Below are 25,897 nucleotides of genomic sequence, written 5' to 3'. Positions count from 1 at the left end.
ATAAAAGATTGTTGTTCTCTTCTTGTAGCAAGGGAATCTTCCTGAACTGATTGCAGAATACAATACTTGAATGCCCCATCCACCTTGACTCCTGTACCATATACTGTACAAACATTGATAAATTGGAAATATATATATATACTAGGGCTGCAACGATTAGTCGACATAATCGACAACGTCGATCATAAAAACTCGTCGACGCAGAATGTTTGCGTCGATTAGTCATAAAAAAATATATATATATATATATTTTCTTTTTTAAATTTAAAAAAAAAAATATCTGCACTATCTATCTTTGTGAAAGTGGCTCCTCAGCTCTGGTCCAGCTGAAGACAAAGCAGAGGAACAGATTGGACATTGAGCATGACCTCAGAGTTGCTTTGTCTACCATCACCCCAGACTTTGAGACTCTTGTCAGGAGCAAACATCATCCCCAGTTATCCCATTAGTTCCCTGGGATGTTAAGCTAAGAAGTCTGCTATATATTTTTTTTAGTTATTTAAACACTTCCACTTTAATTTGTATTATTTAATTTATTAATCTTGTTATGAGTGATTGTTGTATTGTTCAAATACATTTTGATTGAAAGTAGCTTAAGATCCAAATTCAAATGCTTCTGAGTCATTATTTTAATTTGCTATGGGATCATCATGTTATGTTAAGTTAACTGTTAAGGCAGAGGGACTGGACATTATATACAATATATATTTTATAGTAACAGCAATTATGATAATAATAAAATCTCTTTATTTGTCTTGTAGATGTGGTGTGTGCATGAGTGAGTCACAGACACAAAAGAGTCATTTTAGGAGGTTTACTGTTCTTCAATGGCAGAGTGAAAACTGAACCAGATAATCTTACTATGAAAGAAAAGTCTGTCTGTCTGCATACGTTTTTCTCCTCACTGCGTTGGCCAATCAATCTGAAATTGCATATTGGCATAGCCAGGGACTGACGAAGCAGATTTTTCCATTTACTCAAATTTAAGATGCTTATGAGCATTTTTAGGTCTGCACAGAAAACTTGTTTGCATCCACTTTTCTCCTCGGTGGGCTCGCCAATCAATCTGAAATTGCATATGGGGATTGTCTGCGGGCAGGGACTGACAAAGCTGATTTTTCCATTTACCCACATTTAAGCTGTTTATGATCATTTCTAACTGCATGTTTGGCAAGTCTGCAGAGAAAACTCTGTTTGTCCATCTGAATCCATTTCTCTCCTCAATAACTAGAAAGCTGTACTCAGTAGAGAGCAAGTTTCTACTCATTAGTAGAACAGTGGTATCAGTGTATCTCATTGGTGGAACAGTGGTATCAGCGCATCTCATTGGTGGAACAGTGGTATCAGCGCATCTCATTAGTGGAACAGTGGTATCAGCGCATCTCATTAGTGGAACAGTGATATCAGTGCATATCATTAGTGGAACAGTGGTATCAGCGCATCTCATTAGTGGAACAGTGATATCAGTGCATCTCATTGCTGGAACAGTGGTATCAGCGCATCTCATTAGTGGAACAGTGGTATCAGTGTATCTCATTAGTGGAACAGTGATATCAGTGCATCTCATTAGTGGAACAGTGGCATCAGTGCATCTCATTGGTGGAACAGTGATATCAGTGCATCTCATTAGTGGAACAGTGGCATCAGTGCATCTCATTAGTGGAACAGTGATATCAGTGCATATCATTAGTGGAACAGTGGTATCAGCGCATCTCATTGGTGGAACAGTGGTATCAGCGCATCTCATTAGTGGAACAGTGGCATCAGCGCATCTCATTGGTGGAACAGTGGTATCAGCGCATCTCATTAGTGGAACAGTGGCATCAGTGCATCTCATTAGTGGAACAGTGGCATCAGTGCATCTCATTAGTGGAACAGTGGCATCAGTGCATCTCATTAGTGGAACAGTGGCATCAGTGCATCTCATTAGTGGAACAGTGGCATCAGTGTATCTCATTGGTGGAACAGTGATATCAGTGCATCTCATTAGTGGAACAGTGGCATCAGTGCATCTCATTAGTGGAACAGTGGTATCAGCGCATCTCATTAGTGGAACAGTGGTATCAGCGCATCTCATTGGTGGAACAGTGGCATCAGTGCATCTCATTAGTGGAACAGTGGCATCAGTGCATCTCATTAGTGGAACAGTGGCATCAGTGCATCTCATTAGTGGAACAGTGGTATCAGCGCATCTCATTGGTGGAACAGTGGTATCAGCGCATCTCATTAGTGGAACAGTGGTATCAGTCCACATCTCATTAGTGGAACAGTGGTATCAGTCCACATCTCATTAGTGGAACAGTGGTATCAGTCCACATCTCATTAGTGGAACAGTGGTATCAGCGCATCTCATTAGTGGAACAGTGGTAACAGTCCACATCTCATTAGTGGAACAGTGGTATCAGTGTATCTCATTGGTGGAACAGTGGTATCAGCGCATCTCATTAGTGGAACAGTGGTATCAGTGCATCTCATTAGTGGAACAGTGGTATCAGTGTATCTCATTAGTGGAACAGTGATATCAGTGCATCTCATTAGTGGAACAGTGGTATCAGTGCATCTCATTAGTGGTATGAGGCAAAAGCCCTATTGAACTGTATTGACAGAGTATGCTAGCTGAGAACATCCTCCCTCTCTCTCTTCATCTCTCTCTCCCTCCCTCCCCCATCTACGTCTGTTCAGTCAAAAAACTAAACATTTCTTCCGAGTCATGTGTATTTCTCACTCAGTATCTACCCGCCGGTGTGAAAGACTAGGTCCAAACTTGACTGACATCTAGCCTGCTATAAAAAATAATAAAATCTGTATACCTGACCCAACATAACGAAGGAGGTGGCGGAATCTGCTGATGTTTCTTGTTTCTTTGTTTGTTGTTTTTTCTCTCTCTCCATTTTCCGTAAGTTGGAAGTTGTCGGATGTCAGGTTTAGTTTGGGTCTGGAGTTAATCAGTGGATGCAGAGGGGGTTGGGATCAAATTCACTTTAAATTCGAACCGAGAGAGAAACTTGAGTGTCCATCCGTTCTCATTTCCTAGTCAATAGGTTGGATAATAAATACAACTTTCTTGTGCCAAAGAAAGTTGATTCTAAGCGCTGCTAGGTATACTTCGACCCGGCCCTCTAATAGAACAGTCATTTGGCTGGTATATTCCTGTGCTGTACACTTGTACTTTAAAGCTTGGATATGCAAAGCTTAGTTTTGGCAGCAGAACCTGAACAGCGAGGATGGGAAGCTAGGGAATAGAAGTGGGATGCAAAGGCTTCATAGCATGATCGACTACATCACTATTGGGAGAGTTGGGGATTCGTGGGCAGAATTTGTGAAAGGCTGTAAAGGAGGTGTTGGAAGAGGCATTGAAAGGAAGTCAAAGTCAACAAGGCTAAGAGTATTATTTTTCTTTTATTTCTGTTTCATGTGTGATACTGTTATCAGGAATAATACTGTTTTCGACATAAGATTCTGACATCATCTGCTGGCTCTCACTGCCTATCTATCTACAGGTTGGGTTCTGGTGGCCATTAGGGACCATGCGGTAGGATATATGTAGCATCAGCCTTGTCAATACCTGGAGCTCACATCAAATGGGCACGGGTCTGTTTTGGCAAAGTTGGCAAAGTTTTTTGGCAATGGGATTGAGTTTCTTCATTACGCACTTACAGTGTCCTTAGTATTAGGGCACAATTATCTTGTGTTTTATTATAAATTACTATATATTTTGAGGAATATAATATATATTTACTCTCTTATTTATTTTGAGGAATATAATACCACCAACTAGGGATGCCCCGATCGCGTTTTTTGCCACCGACACGGCCGATACACTGCCGATACCGATCGTTTTTGGTTTTGTTATAGCAGCTGGCAGTATTATACTGTAGGTCTAACACAGGCATTCTCAAAGTCTGGACTCCGGTCCAGACCTGGACCGAACCACAACTGTCTCTGGACTCTGAGCAAATTATACTTTTCATGTATTATCTGTATTATGAGCGAGACAGCGCCAACACGCAACAAATCGAAATTCTCCGCTATATCCACTACAAGCAGTGTCTGTGCATGTCCGACCACTCCACTGTCTGTGTGTCTGTCTACTCTGTTTTGGTCCAATCACATCCCCCCACCCACAGTCTGCGAATCAGAGGCAGAGTAGGGCGGGTCTTCACGGCATGCTAGTTGTCTCTTCCAGCGACCGGCTGGGAGAGTGTAGCGGGCTGAGAGAGTACTCGTCTCGACTACACTTAATGGCTGGTCGCCCAGCCCTATGAATTCCATGACTTTTCTTATGATCGCCTTAGCCTTCTGACTATCACGGTTTATCCTGGCATACATTGCAGATGGCATTTGTTGCATCTGTCTCAGACACTTTGTAATAGTTCCACACCGCCGACATGTTTTAAGTAACATGCGACAATGACACCAACTCCGCTGAGAATTGGCTCATGTTTTTCACGTCATCGTCGATCGGTTTTCGCAATCGGTGACTAGAAAGCATTATCGGAATTCCCCAATCTCATATTTATACTGAATATCGGCCGATACCGATCGCTGGCCGATCGATCGGGGCATCCCTACCACCAACCAACTAAATGTGAAGATAGACTATTTTTTTTTGTGATCAGTTGACTTAACATAACTCTTTTATTATGTCAATAGAACCTCTCTCTATCTCTCTCTCTCTCTCTCTCTCTCTCTCTCTCTCTCTCTCTCTCTCTCTCTCTCTCTGTGAAGTTATTTTCTTATCTTTAATTTCAGAACAAAAGTAAAAGTGGACTTGCGGTATGACGAGTGGTTAGCTCTGTTGCCTCACAGCAGGCAGGGCCTGGTTTGAACCCGACTCGGGGGTCTCTCTGTGTGGAGTTTGCATGTTCTCCTCTGTTTGCTTGGGTTTTTCCCGCACCCCAAAGATTATCCTCCGGCCATTGTCCTCCACCCACGGCACTGGCATTAGAACTGGAGTTGGTTCCCAGTAGTTGCTCCTATATAGTACGGATGAGTTACATGCAGAGGGCAAATTCCTGGTATATGCAAAAATGTACGTGTGCAATAAAAAATATTCTAATTCTACAAAGCAGTTGGACATCTCGTCCTTGAAAACATGGGCGAACAGTACGTTCAAGTGGCTACACCGGGAAACTGAATTTAGAGGCGACACGAATGCATACAAAGTGAATGGAAAGACGCCAACAGAGGCGAACAGACACACCTTCTCTCTTGATGGAGCAAATATGGATATATCTTCTTCGCAATGAATATGAAATGGCATGCTATGGATGCTCTATATACCTTATTATACAGTCTATTGATATAGGTCATGTTTACAAATGGTTTTGTTTTTGTAAATTGTGCACTAGTGAGATGACATTTCTGTTGGCGTTGCATCTGAACGCGTGACGAAAGCAGCTTTCTGTGCAGAGCTACCGTCTGTGTTCCAATCAGACGTTGCATTCTGCAGTCGTATTACATGCCGCTGTCGCTCCGCAGAATAGCAGTAATAGAGAGGCGGTGGATGTAGTGGAGAATTTAAAACAATGCCTTTGATTCACTTCGTTTATTTTTAATTTTTTTTAGCTTTCTCTGTTTTGTGGAGATGAGACGCTTCACTTTTTGTTTTTGTGTAATGAAAAAAGGGACGTTGAAAGAAAAAAAAGCCTAACCCCGCTCTCTACTGTCTCTTCTCTCTCCCCCCTCTTCCCCTCTTCTCCTCTCTCCCTCTCTCCACCCCACCTCCTCCCTTGCTCTCTCTCTCTCACGTTCTCTCCCTCCCCCCCCCCCCCCCCCCCGTTCCATGAGCAGTTCCGACGGTGAAGGTGCCTCAGCTGGGGCCCGTGGCGCTGGCGGCGGTGATCGCGGGCCCCGTGTGCGTGCTGTGCCTGCTGCTGGTGCTGACGTTCTACGTGTGCCACAGCCACCGGGGCCTGGGGCCCGGCGGCGCGGCCCATCACCACCACCACCATCACCACCACCGCGTGCCCAACGAGGAGGACCCCTCCATGGACCACCCCTTCATCACCGTGGGCACCACGCTCAAAGACCTCATCTATGACATGACCACCTCCGGATCCGGCTCAGGTGGGGGCGGTGGGTTCTAGTGGACGGATGCGTGTGTGTGGGACGGATGCGTGTGTGTGTGTCGGGGGACGGTGGGGTGATGTTGACGGTGAACGTTTTCCCAGATCGAGTACGTCTTGCATGAATTACTCGAGTAGTGCTGCTTGAGGAATTGTTGAGGGAAATCAATTTTTAGAACTCATCTTAAAAACGCAAAATTAAATGGTTTAACCAAAAAGAACGATCCACAAATCCGTATTACACTTTTTTTATTAAATTATCCAATGTTCCAATCGCATTACTTGGCCCGTGGCCCACCACCCACCTCTGGTGTAGAGTATAGAAAGGAGAAGACACGCGCCGGCGCCTTCTTAATATAACTTCATTGGACTGCTGAAGATCTACCGACCGCACTGTCAATACAGTGAATACACAATAGCTATTGTGTGTGGGCCTGTTTTCTATAGTAGTCTACATGCTGACGACAATGTGAAAGAGGCCCTTGGGTTTATTTTTAGTTCATGAATGAAGTCCATAGATTGTTGTTCTACTGATTGAAGAGCCCAGCCGAAGTTCTCTTATTATTATATTTGTGTGTGTGTGTGTGTGTCTCCGGCCCTCCGCTGAGCGAGCTAGCAGAAACCAATTAATAATTCACTCCAACTCTGAGCTAGATCAAATGGTAGCTAAACCAACTCGATCAAACGGTAGCTAAACCAGCTAGATCAAACATTCTATACAGCTTCTTCAGTTGTATAGAGTGGAGGTCTTGGCTCCGCTAAGCAAGGGGTTTGGAATCGACGTGCTCCCCTACAACTCAATCACCTCCAGATTGGATTTTGGTTTGTGGTGGGTGGAGAGGTGTGTGTGGTTTGGGGGTTTTGGTGGGTATAATTATATTTCTAGCCTTTCCCCGATACAGGTCTGACACCAAATATAGCACCCATGGATTTTCTAAAAACAACTGGAAAATGAATGCATAACTGCTTGGCATTGCACTTTGTTCATATTTTTTGGTCTGATGGATGGGTTGGAGTTTAGTCACTTATTGTACTGTGAATACGTTGCACGCGCGAGGGGGGAGCTGGAGCGCTGCAGCCCTGATAAAACACAACGTCTTTGTTGAACTCTTGAGTGAGTTGGCCAAACTAAGATCAGTGGTACAGAAATTACTAGGTCCATTACTAGGTCCATTACTAGGTTGTAGGGCTGACCCCTATTAGTCGACTAATCGATCGGAAGGAGCCGTAGTCGACTGCCAACCTCTTAGTTGAATAAAAAAAAAAAGTGTTATAATATATATATATATATATTTTTTTAAACATTTTTTTATCATTCTTTCCATAAAGAAAAGAGGCCTATAAGCGTGGCTAACGCTAATGGCACGCATACCAGCGAGGCTAACTGCCTAAGAAAACAGGCACAGAGGCACTGAAAGAGGATTTCACCCATCTAATGAACACACTACTAGACAGACAAATATCAACATGTATCCATCAGTGGACCAATTGCATACATTTTGCCTCATAGAAGCCTTCCGTCGACTCCTTCAGACATTAAGCACCCCCACAGCCCAAATGGAATGATACAAAATATATACTTTTTTTTTTTTATTTCTTTTTTTTTTAATAGTCAACTATCGGCTAATTTCAAAATCAAAGTCGACTATCCAAATCCTTAGTCGGGGACAGCCCTACTAGGTTGATGGACAGTCATGGCATGTTGGAGTGTTGATGAAGAACACAGGGAGTCTTAGCAGAGGACGATGTCTTAGAGCTTTGATGCAACACATGGGTTGAATCAGTCTTTCTGTGTGAGCGTTGCCATATTAACACCATCTAATATCCTCCATACACGACGCTGATTATGTTTTGTGCAACCTGGCAACCCAGAGAGAAATACATTTATCTCCACATAGTGTGAATAATTTCCCTTTTTAACCGCAATGTTAACAAACACCTCACATGTTTTTTTATGGCAGATTTCACTCCCTCTCGACAGAACGATTTGCAATTGAAACAGTTGTGAAGTTAATGTTGTAATACACATTAGCTGATTAAGGACTGGGGGTGCCTGGCTGATTTTAGTTTCTGTACTTGGCAGAGGAAGATAGTATCAAGCTAATTGATCCCTGGATGTCTAATCTACGTATATGGCTTGCTGCTATTGGAGTGAAATGCATAGCTTACAACTTCAAGAAAAGGTTTAAACACTGGTGGTAAAGCTATAGCCTATGCCACAGAATTGATTCAAGAATATAACTTTAAGTAGGATTAATGGCCAAAATCAGAATGGTTAAACTGTGGAACATTCTGTATATGTTATAGCTCAATGGAAGTCCTCCATTACTGTCCTGACCCACCACCACTGTCATTTGCATTCTCCTTCCGCTACACGCCTCTTCTATTTTCTTTCTTGCCGACTCAGTCGTGATGAAAATTGAGAGTTGGAGGGTGCAAACATGTCTTCCAGCACGTACAGATATCAATATCGCAGTCTATTTGAATTTCCATTATTGAAGCAGAACCCAAAACAAAACTATTACCGCTCCACTTCAGGTTTTCGGTGTGTGTGTAATGTATGCGCGTGTGCAGCATGCATATGCAAACACGCGTGCGTCTCTTTATGTGTGTGACTGTGTGAGTGCGTGTCCCACATGGACAGTTGTCTTATTATGTACACATTTGTGTCTTTATTCACATGCGTTTTGTTTTGTCTGTTTGCTTTGTGTTTATTTACTCCACTCCCTGTAGGCCTTCCCTTACTGGTCCAGCGCACCATCGCTAGGACCATCATCCTCCAGGAGAGCATCGGTAAGGGCCGCTTCGGGGAGGTGTGGCGGGGCAAGTGGCGCGGCGAGGAGGTGGCGGTGAAGATATTCTCGTCCCGCGAGGAGCGCTCGTGGTTCCGCGAGGCCGAGATCTACCAGACGGTCATGCTGAGACACGAGAACATCCTGGGCTTCATCGCCGCCGACAACAAAGGTACCAGCAAATACCAGAAGCTCCCCGGAAATGTATTTATTTCTTTATTCATGTTTGTTTGTTTGTTTGTTTGTTTGTGTATGTATGTATGTATGTATGTATGTATGTATGTATGTATGTATGTATGTATGTATGTATGTATGTATGTATGTATGTATGTATGTATGTATGTATGTATGTATGTATGTATGTATGTATTTATTTATTTATTTATTTATTTATTTATTTATTTATTTATTTGTTTGTTTGTTTATTTATTTATTTATTTATTTATTTATTTATTTATTTATTTATTTATTTGTTTATTTGTTTATTTATTTATTTATTTATTTATTTATTTATTTATTTATTTATTTATTTATTTATTTATTTATTTATTTATTTATTTATTTATGCATTTATTTATGCATTTATTTATGCATTCATTTATGCATTCATTTATGCATTCATTTATTTATGCATTTATTTATGCATTCATTCATTTATTTATGCATTCATTTATTTTTATTCGATAACCAGGGTTGTTGCATGATTGATGTTGGCCTCTCCTTTTCATGTGATCCTTTTAAAAGCAGTGTACTAAAAGGTTCATATAAAAACATTAGGGCTGTCAAACGATAATTTTTTTGAATGCATCGATCTCAGTTAACACACACGCACACACAAATTATATAGCAAAATGCATCTGTAGATGATGAAGAAATGCATCACAAAATGAGTCGATCCATTTGCTGAAGACATTTGTTCTCAGAGTCTGATGCAGCTCCACTTTGGGTTCCTTTCTGAATGAAACGCCAATAGCAGCGATGGCATTGACTACGACAGCTCTGCCTGTAGAGCAGTGGATAGACTGCACTGCGCAGACATCTTGGTGTTTTACTGTGGAGGTGGTTGAAATCATGTTGTGAGCCAGATGCTCTCAGGTACTGAGACAATGCACCTTTTCTCTCTAGTCCTGTATGAAACCTATTCACAGATTAACTTCAGACTTGGAGCGCAGTACCTGAGAGCTAGGGTTGCTGTGGTGATGTGACATTTCCCATGATTAATACTCTTGTGACAGCTCTCCTTGATGGGAAGTACTGTAAGCACCTTGGTTTGGCTTTAGTCATTTGTAAATGTGCTATAGAAATAAAGATGACTTGACTTGAAGTGAAAGTGAAACTTGAGCTACTCTATGCTGCGACTCTGCTCCGGTAAAATAGCTCTGCTGTCCGCACAAACACTTTCAGTTTATAATGTTGTCTGACTTAAGTATTGATAACACACTTAGGGATAAATCCACAAAGAATGGATTGCACGGAGCAAGTTGCACCCTTACTTAAAATTCATTATGAATTGAAAATGGGGGACCCTGATGTAAACAAGACGAAAGTCTTTCTCTAGTCTGCATCCCCTTAACAATTGTGTGTATTGAGCCGTACTGTATTGTACCCATTCTGCAATCTGTTAATACAATTTTCATTCAATCAATCACCGTGCAGATTGATTGATTGAATGAACATTTTATTAACAGATTGCAGAATGGGTACAATACAGTACGGCTCAATACACACAATTGTTAACTCTTTCAGTGCCACGCCTGGTTTTCCGTTTTACTGCTTGAATGCCACCATCGGCGCCAATGTTAACGTTAATATCGCCTAATCTATGTTTTAAATTATTGCTATGTGTCTAATCTGCCCATCGCATTATCAAAGACTATTTTCCAGTCAGTGCTGTGAAGACAGATTGTTTTTTTATCGCGTCGTTTCCATTTCAGAGCAGTTAGAAAAGCCCCCGTTTTGATATAAAAAACAGCTCATTCTGGAGCATTCTATGAAAATCGTCTTTTAGTGGAATATTCCACAACGTTGATATTCGTCTGCCTTTTTATGAATCGTTTTCAAATAAACGCTAGATGATCAATATTATACGTGCACGCAAGCACATTACGGCCGCGCACTGATAATCGCTCCGTTGATTACCTCACGGAGTTTTACAGTGAAACCGAAAGAAGACATTTCACAAAACAGCTTATAACTTCATCAAACTTACTCCGATTATCCTACCACTGATAACATAGAGTCCTTACCTGACATCAGATGGTATCCAACTGGTATATTCCAATTCCTGATCACCATTCGAAAAAATCGATACGTGTATGGATCCAACGCGACACAGTAGATCTCTATGATCCGCGGGGATCTGAGGCTCCAGAATGAACTCTGGTAACCCCGGCTGGATCAGTGAACTGGAAAATGTGGAGTACCGGATTTTTTTCCCCATTCATTTTCATTGAGTCCATTCCAAAATCACTTATGTCATCTGGGAGACGACAGGGGCCGCTTTTTTCCACAGTGATCGTCGGCGCCCCTCGGCTATACTCGGGTAGGCTCGGGTGATGCAATAATTTTTCAGATAAAAAAAAAAAAAAAAAAAAAAAAATCCGAGAAATCTCGTGAGTGGCTAGCAACCACCTATAAAAAAACACGAGAACTCTCGTGAGTGGCACTGAAAGAGTTAAGGGGATGCAAACTAGAGAAAGACTTTCGTCTTGTTTACATCAGGGTCCCCTATTTTCAATTCATAATGAATTTTAAGTAAGGGTGCAACTTGCTCCGTGCAATCCATTCTTTGTGGATTTAGCCCTTAGTATTTTACAAATTTGAGTTTTTTTTTCATTTGATGTGGCACGGATATGTGAAAATGTTCTAAATGGGTTTTTATTTCTATAAAAACAAATGAGGGCGGTGGGCAAGTGATGTACTCAGTGGATGCCTGAACACAGAGTAACATCGAATACTACAAGCCTACTGAGCGCCCGGGTTTCCAGTCACTCCATTCTCCCGAGGTTTTACTTCTGGTTACTCTGTTACCTGGCGAGATAAGAGTGGGCAGCTGACCAAGAGACAGCCGAATGATCACAGGGAACCTCCATCTCATTAGGACATATAGCTCTACCAAATTAGCACCTTCCACTGCCAATATTTCTGTGCAGAGATCGCTTTGGCCAGCAACATAGACAGAATTAATCAGTTAAGCCTCAATCTGATAAATTAGTTCAATGTTTGCTTGGCGGTAGAATTTCCCCGAAGGTTTTCAAATTAATCGGCAGCAATTAACTTGTTAATGTTGACAGCCCTTACCAAAAAAAAGAAATACAATGTTAGCATAGATCATTCATTCATAATTGAGCAATACAGCGAATGCATAGCAGAGCTGTGAAGAGGACAACCATGGAAGGCTTAACTACTGTGTGTGTGTGTATTATTAGCTGGATAGGATACTAATGCAGGAGAGAGGTGATTACACAGTGGTGTTTAAGGGAGGGATATATCTCCTTTACATCATTACGTGGGAAATCTTGGTTCGATTCCCGCTCCTCCCGGGCAGCGTGTCAAAGTGTCCTTGAGCAAGACACTTAATCCCTAATTGCTCCTGATGAGCAGGTTGGCACCTTGCAATTTCTGACTCTGGCTCTGACGGTAAGCACATTTCCCATACTGTTGGTGATATTGATGTCTCGATATCCACACCTATTTACTCGTTTACTAGTACTAGATTAGTACAAATCAATAAGGGATTGTATTTACACTATGTAGTAGTACAGTATACTGTAGTTGACTAGTTTAGGCTCTGAAAGAGGGGGCTGTCTTCTGAACTGAATCCCATACGGGTCCTTGACATGAGAGGTTTAATAAACCATGCTTTACATTGTGAGGAAGGATAGAATAATCAGCATTTCAAATTCTGGTGAGAGGAGGAGATAAGAGGATGATATAATGAAAACTGTGTGTGTGTGTGTGTGTGTGTGTGTGTGTGTGTGTGTGTGTGTGTGTGTGTGTGTGTGTGTGTGTGTGTGTGTGTGTGTGTGTGTGTGTGTGTGTGTGTGTGTGTGTGTGTGTGTGTGTGTGTGTGTGTGTGTGTGTGTGTGTGTGTGTGTGTGTGTGTGTGTGTGTGTGTGTGTGTGTGTGTGTGCGCGTGTGTGATGCATTGTGCATTTCCTATTATGCATATGTCTGTTCTTTTGTGTGTGTTGGTGTGCGTGTGGATAGTTACATGCCTGTTTGTGCACAGTGGGTATGTGAGTGTGTGTGTAATGCATTGTGTGTGTGTGTGTGTGGGGAGTTGGCCGCTGGGCGCAGCTGCTCTCCTACCATCTGGAAGTACAGCGCTCTAAGGAGGACAAAAACACCATATTCATTAACCTCTCTCTCTCTCTCTCTGTCTATCTCTCCCTCCCTCTCCTTTCTCTCTCTCTCTCTCCCCCATCACCCCCCTCGCTCTCTTCCTCTCCCCTCCCCTATCTCTCCATCCCCCTCTCGCTCCCCCCCCCCCCTCTATCTCTCTCTCCACCCCCCCCCCTCTCTCTCTAGATAACGGTACATGGACTCAGCTGTGGTTGGTGTCAGACTACCATGAGCACGGCAGCCTGTTTGACTATCTGAACCGCTACACGGTGACGGTAGAGGGGATGATCAAGCTGTCTCTGTCCACCGCCAGCGGACTGGCTCACCTGCACATGGAGATAGTGGGCACGCAAGGTGAGGATACCATTCATATATACTGAATCTATATATATATATATATATAACATTTTTTGGCCCTTTTTTTTATTGATGAAAACGCATAATATGGTTTTTACCTATACATTCGGATCAGCAGTTCAGCACCTGCACTGTTGGTGGGTGAGCCTAGTAAAGGATGTCGCATTGCGTTCATCTTCAATGAATGGACCAATGCAATAGTCTACCAAAGCCCCCCCTCTCTCTCTATATATCTCTCTCACACACACACACACACACACACACACACACACACACACACACACACACACACACACACACACACACACACACACACACACACACACATACACAAAGTATCAATTAGAGCATCAATAATACACCTGAGTGATGTCTAGTAAAAAAAAAAATTGGGGGCCCCCTTCAGTGCTGGGCCCTTGGAATCATCCTAAACTACCCCCCCCAGCTACGCCCCTGTTCACTCGTTCAAGTACAATCACTCACTCACTCACTCGTTCAAGTACAATCACTCACTCACTCACTCACTCACTCACTCACTCGTTCAATCGCGTACAATCACTCACACATTCTCGAACATACTGTGAGCGCTAGGTTAATAATACACACGCAAGTTTGCAGGCTAACACATAAGTTAGTGTTTGTAAACACACGCAGGTTAGTTGGCACACACACACACACACACAGTCTGATGTTGGCATGCTTACACATTTGTAAACAATCGTAAGTAAGGCTTGGTATTGCTAAGGACTTTGGTGCACCAGAAATATGAAAATATATATATAAAAAGAAACGTGAAGGCAGACAAGACTATTTTTTTATTTGATTTGAAATCTTTATTTCGAACATGCAATGAATACAAACAAACAATAACAAAAGCAAAACACAACTCAATCTACATGTTCGAAAAGGAGTAGGAAGAAGTATACACTTATTTAATCCTACCCCTTTTACACTACTCAAATGAGTGTACTATTTTAAAACATAAAAAAAAAATATATATATATATATATGCAAAACAAAAAAACAAAAACTATATATGTAAAACATGAAAGAAATAAAATAAAACTGTAAACACCCGTGAATATCAAGTCCCTTCCTCATCCCTGTACCTTGTGAACATCATTTCCTTATACATCAGTTTGAATTGTCTCATGTTTGGACATTGCTTTAGCACCACATTTAGACTGTTCCACAGTTTCACTCCACATATCGAGATGCAGTGTCTTCACATGGTAGTGCGTACATTTAGCACTTTTAAATTTAAATTACTATAATAATGTGATAACATTATCACAATATTGCTTCACTACATTGTTCCCCCCCTGCTCTGCGCCTCAAGCTAACACACAAACACACGCCCACACACACAAACACACGCCCACTGACACACACACACTCACACACAAACACACGCCCACTGACACACACACACTCACACACAAACACACGCCCACTGACACACACACACACACTCACACAGACGTGCCAGCTCACCCCGGGGCGCAGCTCCAACATCTCGACAGTCCCACACGTGTCGTATAATTTTTTTGTGAGAAGTGAGTCAGATCAGGGTATGAAGAACTAGGCAGGAGCCCGATACCACTTTTTCACTGCCGATACAGATAAATCTTTTTGAACAAATGTTTTTTATTTTCTCTTTTTTTAACATGAAACTAGACAAACAATACAGTGACAGTAATAATCAATGATAAATCACAGGACAATGACAGAAATAATAACAATAATGACAGTCCAGTAATTAAATCAAAATAAATGTATAGATTAAAAGACATAAAAATAATAAATACAATACATGTGCTCTTGCTCGCTCTCTTTCCTCCCCCTCCACCCCCCCCCCCCCCCCCCCCTCAGGACCCCCACTTGGACTATACATCCACTATTTCATTTAACATCAGAAAATTACAAGTTTATATTATGCTTCCCTTTATCTTCTCCACCACAGCTACCCAGACTGCTATGCTGGCTTCATTAACACATAAAATTCGTGCGGTAGATATCTCTAGATAAATCACATCGAGATAGGTAAGAAGAACCCACACCTTCCGGCACATTTTTATCCGGCTGAACTGCCGATACAGATTTCCGAAACGTTCAGTATCAGCCGATATGGAGTACCGACCTGATCCATTCATTTTGATAACTGTGTGGTGATATTGCTGGCTCTCGCTGCCTATACATGTATCTATCTACACCTTGGGTTGCGGTGGCCATTCGGGGGCCATGTGGTAGGTATGTAGCATCATCACTGTCAATACCTGAAGCTCACATCAATGTAGATCTGTTTAAATTGGCAATGTTGTTTGGGGCGCCATGTGATACGTTCATAGTGTGTAGTTCCATAGTATACGTATTTTCTAGGCTCGTTGACTTTATTTTAGCAATGGGATTGGGTTTCTTCATTGAGAAACTCTCATCATTAGGGCACAAGTATCTTGTGTTTTATTATGAATTCAGATCTAACCCATCTAGTAGTGACTGCTGTGAATAGAGCGAGATGCAAGATGCAAGAGATTTATTGAGCAGCCGACGACGACTAGGGAAAAGTCCATGTGACGGCTTGCAAAGACGGCTGACGGGAGGGAATAGACCCCATCGGGGGGGCTGGCTGGCATGGGTTAGCACTTCATTACAGCGGTAAACAGTTCTGCTGCGTCCACAAATGCTATGACAAATACAGGGAAAATACCCATGCGTCTGTGAGAGCAGGGGCAGAAGATTACTCACAGGCAGATTACACAGACCGTGGAACACAGACTTCCAGATTCGTGTCGTCAGTCTGACGTTAGTGGTGGCTAGAGAGAGAGACCGTCCCGTGACAAGGAAGTAGGGCTGATCCCTATTAGTCGACTAATCGGTCGAAAGGAGCCGTAGTCGACTGGCCAACCTCTTAGTCGAATATATATATATATATATATTTATATATATATATATATATTTTTTTTTTATCATTCTTTCCAAAAGAAAAGAGGCCTAGAAGCATGGCTAACGCTAATGGCACGCATACCAGAGGCTAACTGCCTACGAAAACAGGCACAGAGGCACTGAAAGAGGATTTCACCCGTCTAATGAACACACTAGAGTCTAGACTAGACAAATATCAAGATGTATCCATCAGTGGACCAATTGCATGCTTTTGCAGAGGACAAGAAGCCTTCAGTCGACTCCTTCAGACATTAAGCACCGCCCACAGCCCAAATGGAATGATACAAAAATTAAAAATAATTTAAAAATATTATATAATATATATATCCTTGAGCAAGGCACAGCACCAGACACACCTGTTCCAGCAGTGCCACAAACAGCCGGCCCTGTGCTTCGGCTGGTCCGCTGAAAAGCCCACTTCTGTGTTGCGCAAAAAAAAAGGCTTTCTCCTAAGGGGGTTAATATATATTATTTTTATATTATATTTGTATTGATTGAGTTACTTTAATGAAAGAATCAGCACATAGAAGTTAGACATATAATTCCTTTATTTCAGCATAGCCCTTGAAATTAGACATAGAATTCCTTTATTCCAGGATAGCCCTAGGAATTAGAGATATAATTGTTTGTTTTGTTAAAGATCCACATCCACAAAAAGCCCAGCTAACTTTATGAATACTGTTGACTCTGATGGTTCAGCAGCTTACTGAGACTAAAATGTAAATGTATGGCTTTCTTAATGCATATGTCAAATTCAGTATAAATAAACACGCCCGTACAAACACACACACGCACCAGCTGTCGAGGCAGTGTGTATGTGTGTGTGTGTATTCCAAGGAGAGCAGTGAGAAGAGAATAAATGATGCAGTTTATTTAGCCAGCAGAGAGACCAATTGGGAGTGGGAGGATAGCAGACTGCGCCCTCGAGACTCCATGTGTTTGTGTACGTGTGTGTGTATGCATTAGTGGTGGGGGGAAATATCGATACGTAGTAGTATCGCGATACTTTGCGTGGCGATACTGTATCGATACAGGGACGCCAAGTATCGATATTTAATTATTTATTTATGTATAATATTATTTTTTTTTTTTTGTATAAGGAAGTTGCATTGTTCATTTTCAATACTTAACTTTATTTTATTAGATAAAACATGTTGACAAAGTTTTACTTTGCAGTTGAAAAAAGGTAATAAATCGCAATATATCGCAATGTTAATATCGTAATACTCAGCATATCGCAATAGCAGCACGGTGTTGTAGTGGTTAACACTGTCGCCTCACAGCAAGAAGGTCCAGGGTTCGATTCCGGCTTGGGGACCAGGTTTCCACGATGCCAGTTACCCAGGTGGGGTATCTCCCAGGCCTTTCTGTGTGGAGTTTGCATGTTCTCCCTGTGCTCGCAAGGGTCCCCCCCCCCGATAAGATAAACCCAATGGAAAAACATGCACAACAATAGATCGCTAACGCTGTGGCGTCCTTGACGAAGACGGACAGGAGCACTTGGATTGGTCCCCTGGCGCGGCTCACGTTGACGCCTGTCTGCTCCCGGCTGCCCTTGGGGGGGAAGGATGACGGGATGGGTTAATCGCAGATACGAATTGCATGCATGCATCGCATGCGTGCCGATTGATGACCTCTGAGCAGGTCCTAAATTATTATTTATTATTTATATTTAGTATTGCAATACTATTGTATCGTGAGGCCTCTGGTGATTCCCACCCCTAGTATGTGTGTGTGTGTGTTTACTGTATGTGTGAAATGTGTCCAGCTATTTTACATGCTAGTTTAGAGAGGACGTGGGGCGCTGCCGCTCGGAGCATGTGCCCATTCAGAGCGGGCCGATTGCTTGGCCCCCGGAAGGGCTGCTGCGTTCTCAAGAACCGTTCATCCGATCGACTTCACACTTGACACTGCACCCCATTGCTCAGCAATACACCCACCAAACGTAAACTTAAAGGTACACACCAACATTTGGGGAAATTAGCTTACCGTCTTCTCCAGAGAGAGACAAGGAGATAGATACCAGTTTCCTCTCTGTGCGTTCAGTAGAAAGCTATCTGGCTGCACGTTAGCCTAGCTTAGCACAATGGATGGAAGTGGACATGGCCGGTTAGCCTAGGCATTGTCCAACTAACACCTCTCCCGAAGGCTAACCGGCCATGTCCGCTTCCATGCATTGTGCTAAGCTAGGCTAACGTGCAGCCAGATAGCTTTCTACTGAACGCACAGAGAGGAAACTGGTATCTATCTTCTTGTATTTCCCAAAATGTTGGCATGTACCTTTTAAAGTGCATTGTTATAGCGCCACCATATGGCCAAATGACACGCTATTTTGACGAGGTCGATGTGATGAACATTTCTTGAGATGCAAAGGACAGACACACACTATAGTGCCTCCCATCTGGCAAAATGGCACCAAATTCGACACCGGTCCCCCCCCGGTTAACTTTGGTAGTTCATCCTTAAGTTCATACACTTGAGCATAACCAAACCCTCCGTCTCTCTCCAGGTAAACCGGCTATAGCCCACAGGGACCTGAAGTCAAAGAACATTCTAGTGAAGAAGAACGGGACGTGCTGCATCGCTGACCTGGGCCTGGCTGTGCGCCACGACTCCGCCACCGACACCATCGACATCGCGCCCAACCACAGAGTGGGAACCAAAAGGTAACCATTTTCTCTCCCATCAGCTGTCACTCGCAATGAATGTTCACCGTGGCGTGAACACTGTGGCACTGCCACGACGAATCCAATGCAACTCGGAGTGAAAATAACTAACCCAACTAAATGCCTAACCTAGTTGGTTAGTTAGTAGATTAGTCGAACTTTCTAGCCATTAGGGTCCATTTGATAGATTTGATAGATCATTCCATGGCAGCAAAACATTTAAAAATAGAAAATAAAATGGCATTTGAGGTGACGGGCAATCAACCGTGATCTGATTACGCCCCAAAGACGACCCTGAGACAAGGTCTAGGCAGCCAGCGAGCTGTTTCTGACCTGCATGGTTCCCCTATGGTAGAGCCTGTGTAGGAGAAATATGGCCTGGGTTTTATCATTGTTATAATCATCTTTGTTTTATTGAAGGTGCTGGTAGACCCTCTAGTTTGATAGTTTGGTTTCCGATTCAGTGCCTCTCAGAACCCATCGGCTATCATCTCTTTATCAACGATGTAGCCTCTGGTGGCATCTCTGGTTCAGGTGTAGCTGCTGCTGGCTTCTGACCCCCGACATCCAAGACTTCCTCTTCCGCACGTTGGTAATAGTTTACAGTCCGATTTGATTTGATTTGATTTGATTTGAAACCTTTATTTATACAGGGAAGACAGTTCTCTCTTTTTCAACACCACCCTGATCACAGCATTTGGACATAGAACACACATTGCATAATAGTATACATACGTACATACATACATACATACATACATACATACATACATACATACATACATACATACATACATACATACATACATACATACATACATACATACATACATACATACATACATACATACATACATACAAGCACACATACATACATACATACATACATACATACATACATACATACATACATACATACATACATACATACATGCACACATACATACATACATACATACATACATACATACATACATACATACATACATACATACATACATACATACATACATACATACATACATACATACAAGCACACACACATACATACATGCATACATACATACAAGCACACATACATACATACATACATACATACATACATACATACATACATACATACATACATACATACATACATACATACACTATTTGGGCAACTTTACACAATTCCTGTGAGTCTATGGAACACATCTGTAAAGTTTTTTTTTTTTTAAGTTTTGGGCTGGGCTCCGCCCATAAGCGCTTTGAGTGACAGTCACCCACAGTCTGCACTGGCAGACAGAGAGAGATATAGAAAGATTGAGGGGGGATACTAATTCATTTCGCAGCGGGGGGGGGGGGCATAATCCCACGGGACAATGCATTGGTAACTTGTTTCAAATGACAATATATACCAATGTGAATATTATTGGATGGATCGGAATACGGTTGCGCGTGGGAGTCAAAGATATTTTGACAGTGATATGCGAGTGAAGAAGCTCCAGCCCCGCATGCGCGGTCGGGAGGTTGTGTGTGAGTGCGCGGTCGGGAGGTTGTGTGTTTCCCCGAGAGAAGCTCCTGTCTCTCTCTCTCTCTCTCTCTCTCTCTCTCTCTCTCTCTCTCTCTCTCTCTCTCTCTCTCTCTCTCTCTCTCTCTCTCTCTCTCTCTCTCTCTCTCTCTCTCTCTCTCTCTCTCTCTCTCTCTCTCTCTCTCTCTCTCCCTCACTCTCACTCGCTCGTTCTCTGCCTCTCTCTGTCGGCACCCGCTTGAGGAAGTGTCGGTATTTCCACTCGCTCTGTTGTTGAGAGAATGGTTGCGCTACAACCATAGAGGGGGCGTTACTGCAGATCAGCTCCTTGCTACGTAGGACAGCGAGTCAAATCAGAATAGCTTAGTTCACTGGGGGAGGATATTGTCTCAACTGAATTGGAGCAATTCGCCAAAATGAGAATTAGAGACACAGACCCAATTGATACAAACCCGCATTGCTAGGAAACAATGCTAAACACTGGAAAAGGCAATTTACAAGACACAGGACCTTTAAAGATAATAATAATAATTGACATTAAGTTAACAGCTAAGAGAAGCATGAACAGTCCATAGCATGTCTTCAATAAGAACACTAAATTATTTTAAGGACACAATTTTGTCCAATTTAAGAGTGTCCTGCAGTTTATTCCACCTTTGCGGGGCATAAAAACTAAAAGCACTTGCCTGCCTTGGTGTTCACATCAAGGCGAACGAGAGCTTGTGAGCGAGTATGTTGTTCCATGACCCTATACGTCAGCAGTGAGCACAGGTTAATCCCGAGGGGGTGCAGGTTCTCTCAAACTCGTGTTCGCCGGACTTGGAACATCTTTCTATCCTGTGTCGTCCGTTTCACCTCCCGAGGGAGTTCACCGCGGTCGTCATGACTGCCGTGTATATCCCCCCACACGCGAATACGGGCAAAACGCTGGGCGAACTACACGATAATCTCAACAGGACACCAGATCAAACACCCAGATGCAGCGATGGGTAGTGGCCGGCGATTTCAACCAGGCCAAACCTGAAGAAAGTGATGCCGTCCTTTTTCAGCACATCGCTTGCTCCACCAGAGGGAAAAACACACTCGACCACTGTTATTCCCCGTTCAAAGCCGGTTACAAGGCAGTAGCCGCTCCGCCATTAACGGGGTCCACAAGCTCGAGCGATCATGACTCCATCTTGCTATTTCCGGCATATCAACAGAGATCACGTGACGCCGTCGTGTCACGTGAGACAAAGAAGTGGACCGACGAATCAGAGGCCACGCTCCAGGACGTGCTTGCAGACACGGATTGGGATATGTTCAAAGGAAGCGCCAGTGACGTCAGTGAGCTAGCAGACACAGTGGTGAGTTATATCACAACAATAGCCGATGGTATTGTCCCCAGGAAAACGGTGCGGATTTTCCCAAACCAGAAACCGTGGGTGGATAGCACTATTAGAGCAGCTCTGAACTCTCATACCACCGCCTACAACCTGGGTAGAGAGTCAGGAAACATGGAGGAGTATAAGGCTTCAGTCTATACTCTACGCAAGGCTGTCAAACTTGCTAAGAGGACATATGCTGATAAACTGGAGACACAAATGGCACAAAACGACACAAGAGGATTATGGCAGGGACTGAAGACAATAACTGACTATATAGTCAGCGCCCCCTCAATGGGGAGCGACGACGCCTCCCTCGCGGACAAGCTCAACATCTTCTACGCTCGGTTTGGTGTAGACAGTGGCGCTGCTGGCTCTCCGGCTAGTGACGTCACTGGCGCGCCGGCTGTTGTGGAGGGGGGGGGGGGGGGGGGGGGGGCGCTCTCTCGTTGTCGGAACACAGTGTGAGAAGAGCATTTATGCAGGTGAACACCAGGAAGGCTGCTGGCCCAGATGGCATAACAGGACGTATACTCAAGACCTGTGCCAACCAGCTGGCCCCTGTGTTCACCGCCATATTTAATCAATCACTGGCGGAGTCAGTGGTCCCTGCCTGCTTCAAGATGTCTACCATCATCCCTGTGCCGAAGAAACCCTCCCCAGCATGTCCAAATGACTACAGACCGGTGGCACTCACCTCTGTGGTCATGAAATGTTTCGAGAGGCTGGTCAAGGACCACATTTGTGCCTCCCTCCCCAGTGATATGGACCCTATGCAATTTGCATACAGGACAAACAGGTCCACCGACGACGCGGTCTCCCAGGTACTGCACAGCACCCTCTCGCACCTTGACCGTCAGAAGGGGGGCTATGTGAGACTGTTGTTCATTGACTACAGCTCAGCGTTCAACACCATAGTCCCCACCAGACTGGTGGACAAGCTGATCGAGCTAGGTCTGAGCTCCGCCCTGAGCGCCTGGGTACTGGACTTTCTGAGCGAAAGACCCCAGGCGGTCAGGGTGGGGGGTCAGACCTCCAACACCATCACCCTGAGCATCGGGTCCCCCCCAGGGCTGTGTTCTGAGCCCCCTGCTGTACTCACTCTACACACACGACTGTGTGGCCAAGTTCAGCTCCAACTCCATAGTGAAGTTCGCAGATGACACGGTGGTGGTGGGGCTGATCTCGGACAACGACGAGAAGGCCTACCGGGAGGAGGTTGAGGTACTGGAACGCTGGTGCCAGGACAACAGCCTGCTCCTGAACATTGGTAAAACCAAGGAGCTGATCGTGGATTATAGGAGAGGACAGCAGGAGGCGCACACACCACTGATGATTAACGGGGCTACCGTGGACAGGGTGAGCAGCTTCAAGTACCTGGGGGTCCACATCTCAGAGGACCTGACATGGTCAACACACATAGACACAGTAGTAAAGAAGGCGAAACAGCGTCTCTACCACCTGAGACAGTTAAGGAAGTTCAGAGTATTGGGAAAGATACGCCAGTCCTTCTACTCAGGAGCTGTAGAGAGCATCCTGACCGGAAACATCACTGCCTGGTATGGAAACAGCACGGCACAGGACAAGAAGGCCCTACAGAGAGTGGTGCGCTCAGCCGAGCGTACCACGGGTATTGCACTACCCCCCCTGCAGGTTCTATACAACAAGAGGTGCAAATCCAGAGCCTGCAGGATAATGAAAGACCCTCACCACCCCAATAACAGCCTGTTTTAGCTGCTGAGGTCAGGCAGACGCCTGCGAACCCCAGCTACTAGGACAGAGCGGCTTAGGCTCAGCTTCTTCCCCCAGGCCATCAGAGCCATGAACAATGAACATTGAGTGCTCAGAACATTGAACTGTCCACACACAAGCACACATGAACACACACACGACACGCACACTGTGCACGCTCACACACGAGCAGCCACTTAACACTTTAACATGAGCGGGCACACACTCATGTCGCACACACGCACACTTATGGCCAAAGGAAAGGACACTTTAAATTAGAATAACAGGAACAGTGTATTGCACTACCAAAGCTAACTAGCATGTCCCACATGCTCTGTAAATAACTATGTACAGATACCGAGATGTCACTCCATGTTACCTGCTACCTGTTACTGCACAATGTTGTTTCCTTCTTTTGATTCTATTATATGTACCAATTAAAACTCTTGACTTGACTTGACTTGACAGGTACTGGGGGAGTTTACCAGACAAAGCTTTATATACAAATAAAAGACAGTGTTGCTCTCTTCTTGTACCAAGGGAAGGCCACCCCACCTTCCCATATAAAATACAGTGGTGGGTCAAAAGACCATTATTGGTGATAAAACGAAGAGCACTGTGATAAATAGCGTCTAGGGTGCAGCATGCATGTAGAGAGCATCCCCATAATCAAGGACGGATATACTGTAATAGATGACTGTACAATACGTGTTCTGCTAGCAGTGGAAAAACATGATTTGTTTCTGAAGAGAAAACCAATCTGACCTCTCAACTTTGACCAACTCCTGTGATTTTTTCAAAGGCAATTGTTTCTTTTATTACACGTTCCATCTATTTCGCTCCTCCCATGCGGACCTGTATGTATGTATATATATATATATATACCGGTATATATATATATAGAGAGAGAGAGAGATCACTGTACCAAAAAAAATATGTCGCTTATTGTCAACATAAAAAAGCCTGAGTTCTTGCAGCTAATTGGTGATATCTGACTCGATAATAGGCTGTTGAAGTGATGGAGAGAGAAGGAGAAAGTAAGCATGCCATCGGTCACGGTGAATAGGCGGTTTGTAGCAGGCGGAGAGAGAAGTGAGTGGCATCATAAGCATGTGTGAGTCATGGCATCGAAACAGGCGGCACATACAAAATGCTGCTTCCACCTCTCTCTCTCTCTCTCTCGCTCTCTCTCGCTCTCGCTCTCTCTCCCCTCTCTCTCTCTCTCTCTCTCTCTCTCTCTCTCTCACACTGTCTCCCTCTCCATTTAATTACATTCAATTCAAAGGGGCTTTATTGACATGGGAAAACATACATTTACATTGCCAAAGCCAGCATTATAACATCAAAACAATCAAACAGAGATCAGTATAGTGCAGATAGTTGGCACATTGCTGTCACCTCTGTCTCTCCCTCTTTCTATCCATCTCCCTCTCAATCTCCCTCACTCTCTCTCCCCCTATCCTCCTCCCTCTTCTCTCATTATCTCTTTCAACAACAGGACAGATGAATCATACAAGCAGGCCATTAGAACATGACATAATCACTAACAGAGAGAGAGAGAGAGAGAGAGAGAGAGAGAGAGAGAGAGAGAGAGAGAGAGAGAGAGAGAGAGAGAGAGAGAGAGGAGAGAGAGAGAGGAGAGAGAGAGAGAGAGAGAGAGAGAGAGAGAGAGAGAGAGACACGTGGGGGGGGGGGGGGCAGTATGGATGTGACGGGCTAAACCACAAAAACTTGACTCTGAAAGCTAAATGGAGACAGGTCCGATATTCTTCTTCTATATAATTGTATGTGTCGGCCCAGGGAGGATTTGGCCCTGATCTGCCCCTAGTAGACTGACTTTTCAATCCTCCAGGTATAGGCAAAATACGCAGGCGAGTATGTGAACAGTTGTCTACTCGTACGCATGGAGACCTTGACTCTTAATACTAAACACTGCTCGGACTCTGGTGCAGTGTGCACCATAATTATAACTATTATTATTGATTCAATTCTGCCATTCCACTATTATTATTACTATGTTCTACATACTATTATACGGAAGCCCTAAGAGGCCGTACATTCATACATTTCATTTACTCCGTTTTCCTGTGATAACGAGTTCATTTAATTTGTTTTCTCGTGA

At 43.6% G+C, this 25,897-nt stretch overlaps 1 protein-coding gene across 1 annotated transcript in view; it reads left to right on the top strand.

The window, feature by feature from the left end:
- The window catches only part of tgfbr1b (transforming growth factor, beta receptor 1 b), a 148,428-nt gene that overhangs the window by 80,495 nt on the left and 42,036 nt on the right, over nt 1-25,897 (top strand). The window contains exons 3-6 of the mRNA XM_084326295.1: nt 5,794-6,069; nt 8,802-9,032; nt 13,391-13,558; nt 19,014-19,170. Coding sequence (XP_084182421.1) covers nt 5,794-6,069; nt 8,802-9,032; nt 13,391-13,558; nt 19,014-19,170 — 832 coding nt within the window. The remainder of the gene's footprint in view (nt 1-5,793; nt 6,070-8,801; nt 9,033-13,390; nt 13,559-19,013; nt 19,171-25,897) is intronic.

This window comes from Notolepis coatsorum (genome assembly GCF_963971535.1).
Source record: "Notolepis coatsorum genome assembly, chromosome: 12".
Lineage (NCBI taxonomy): Eukaryota > Metazoa > Chordata > Actinopteri > Aulopiformes > Paralepididae > Notolepis > Notolepis coatsorum.
This window is presented reverse-complemented; position numbering and strand designations above follow the sequence as displayed.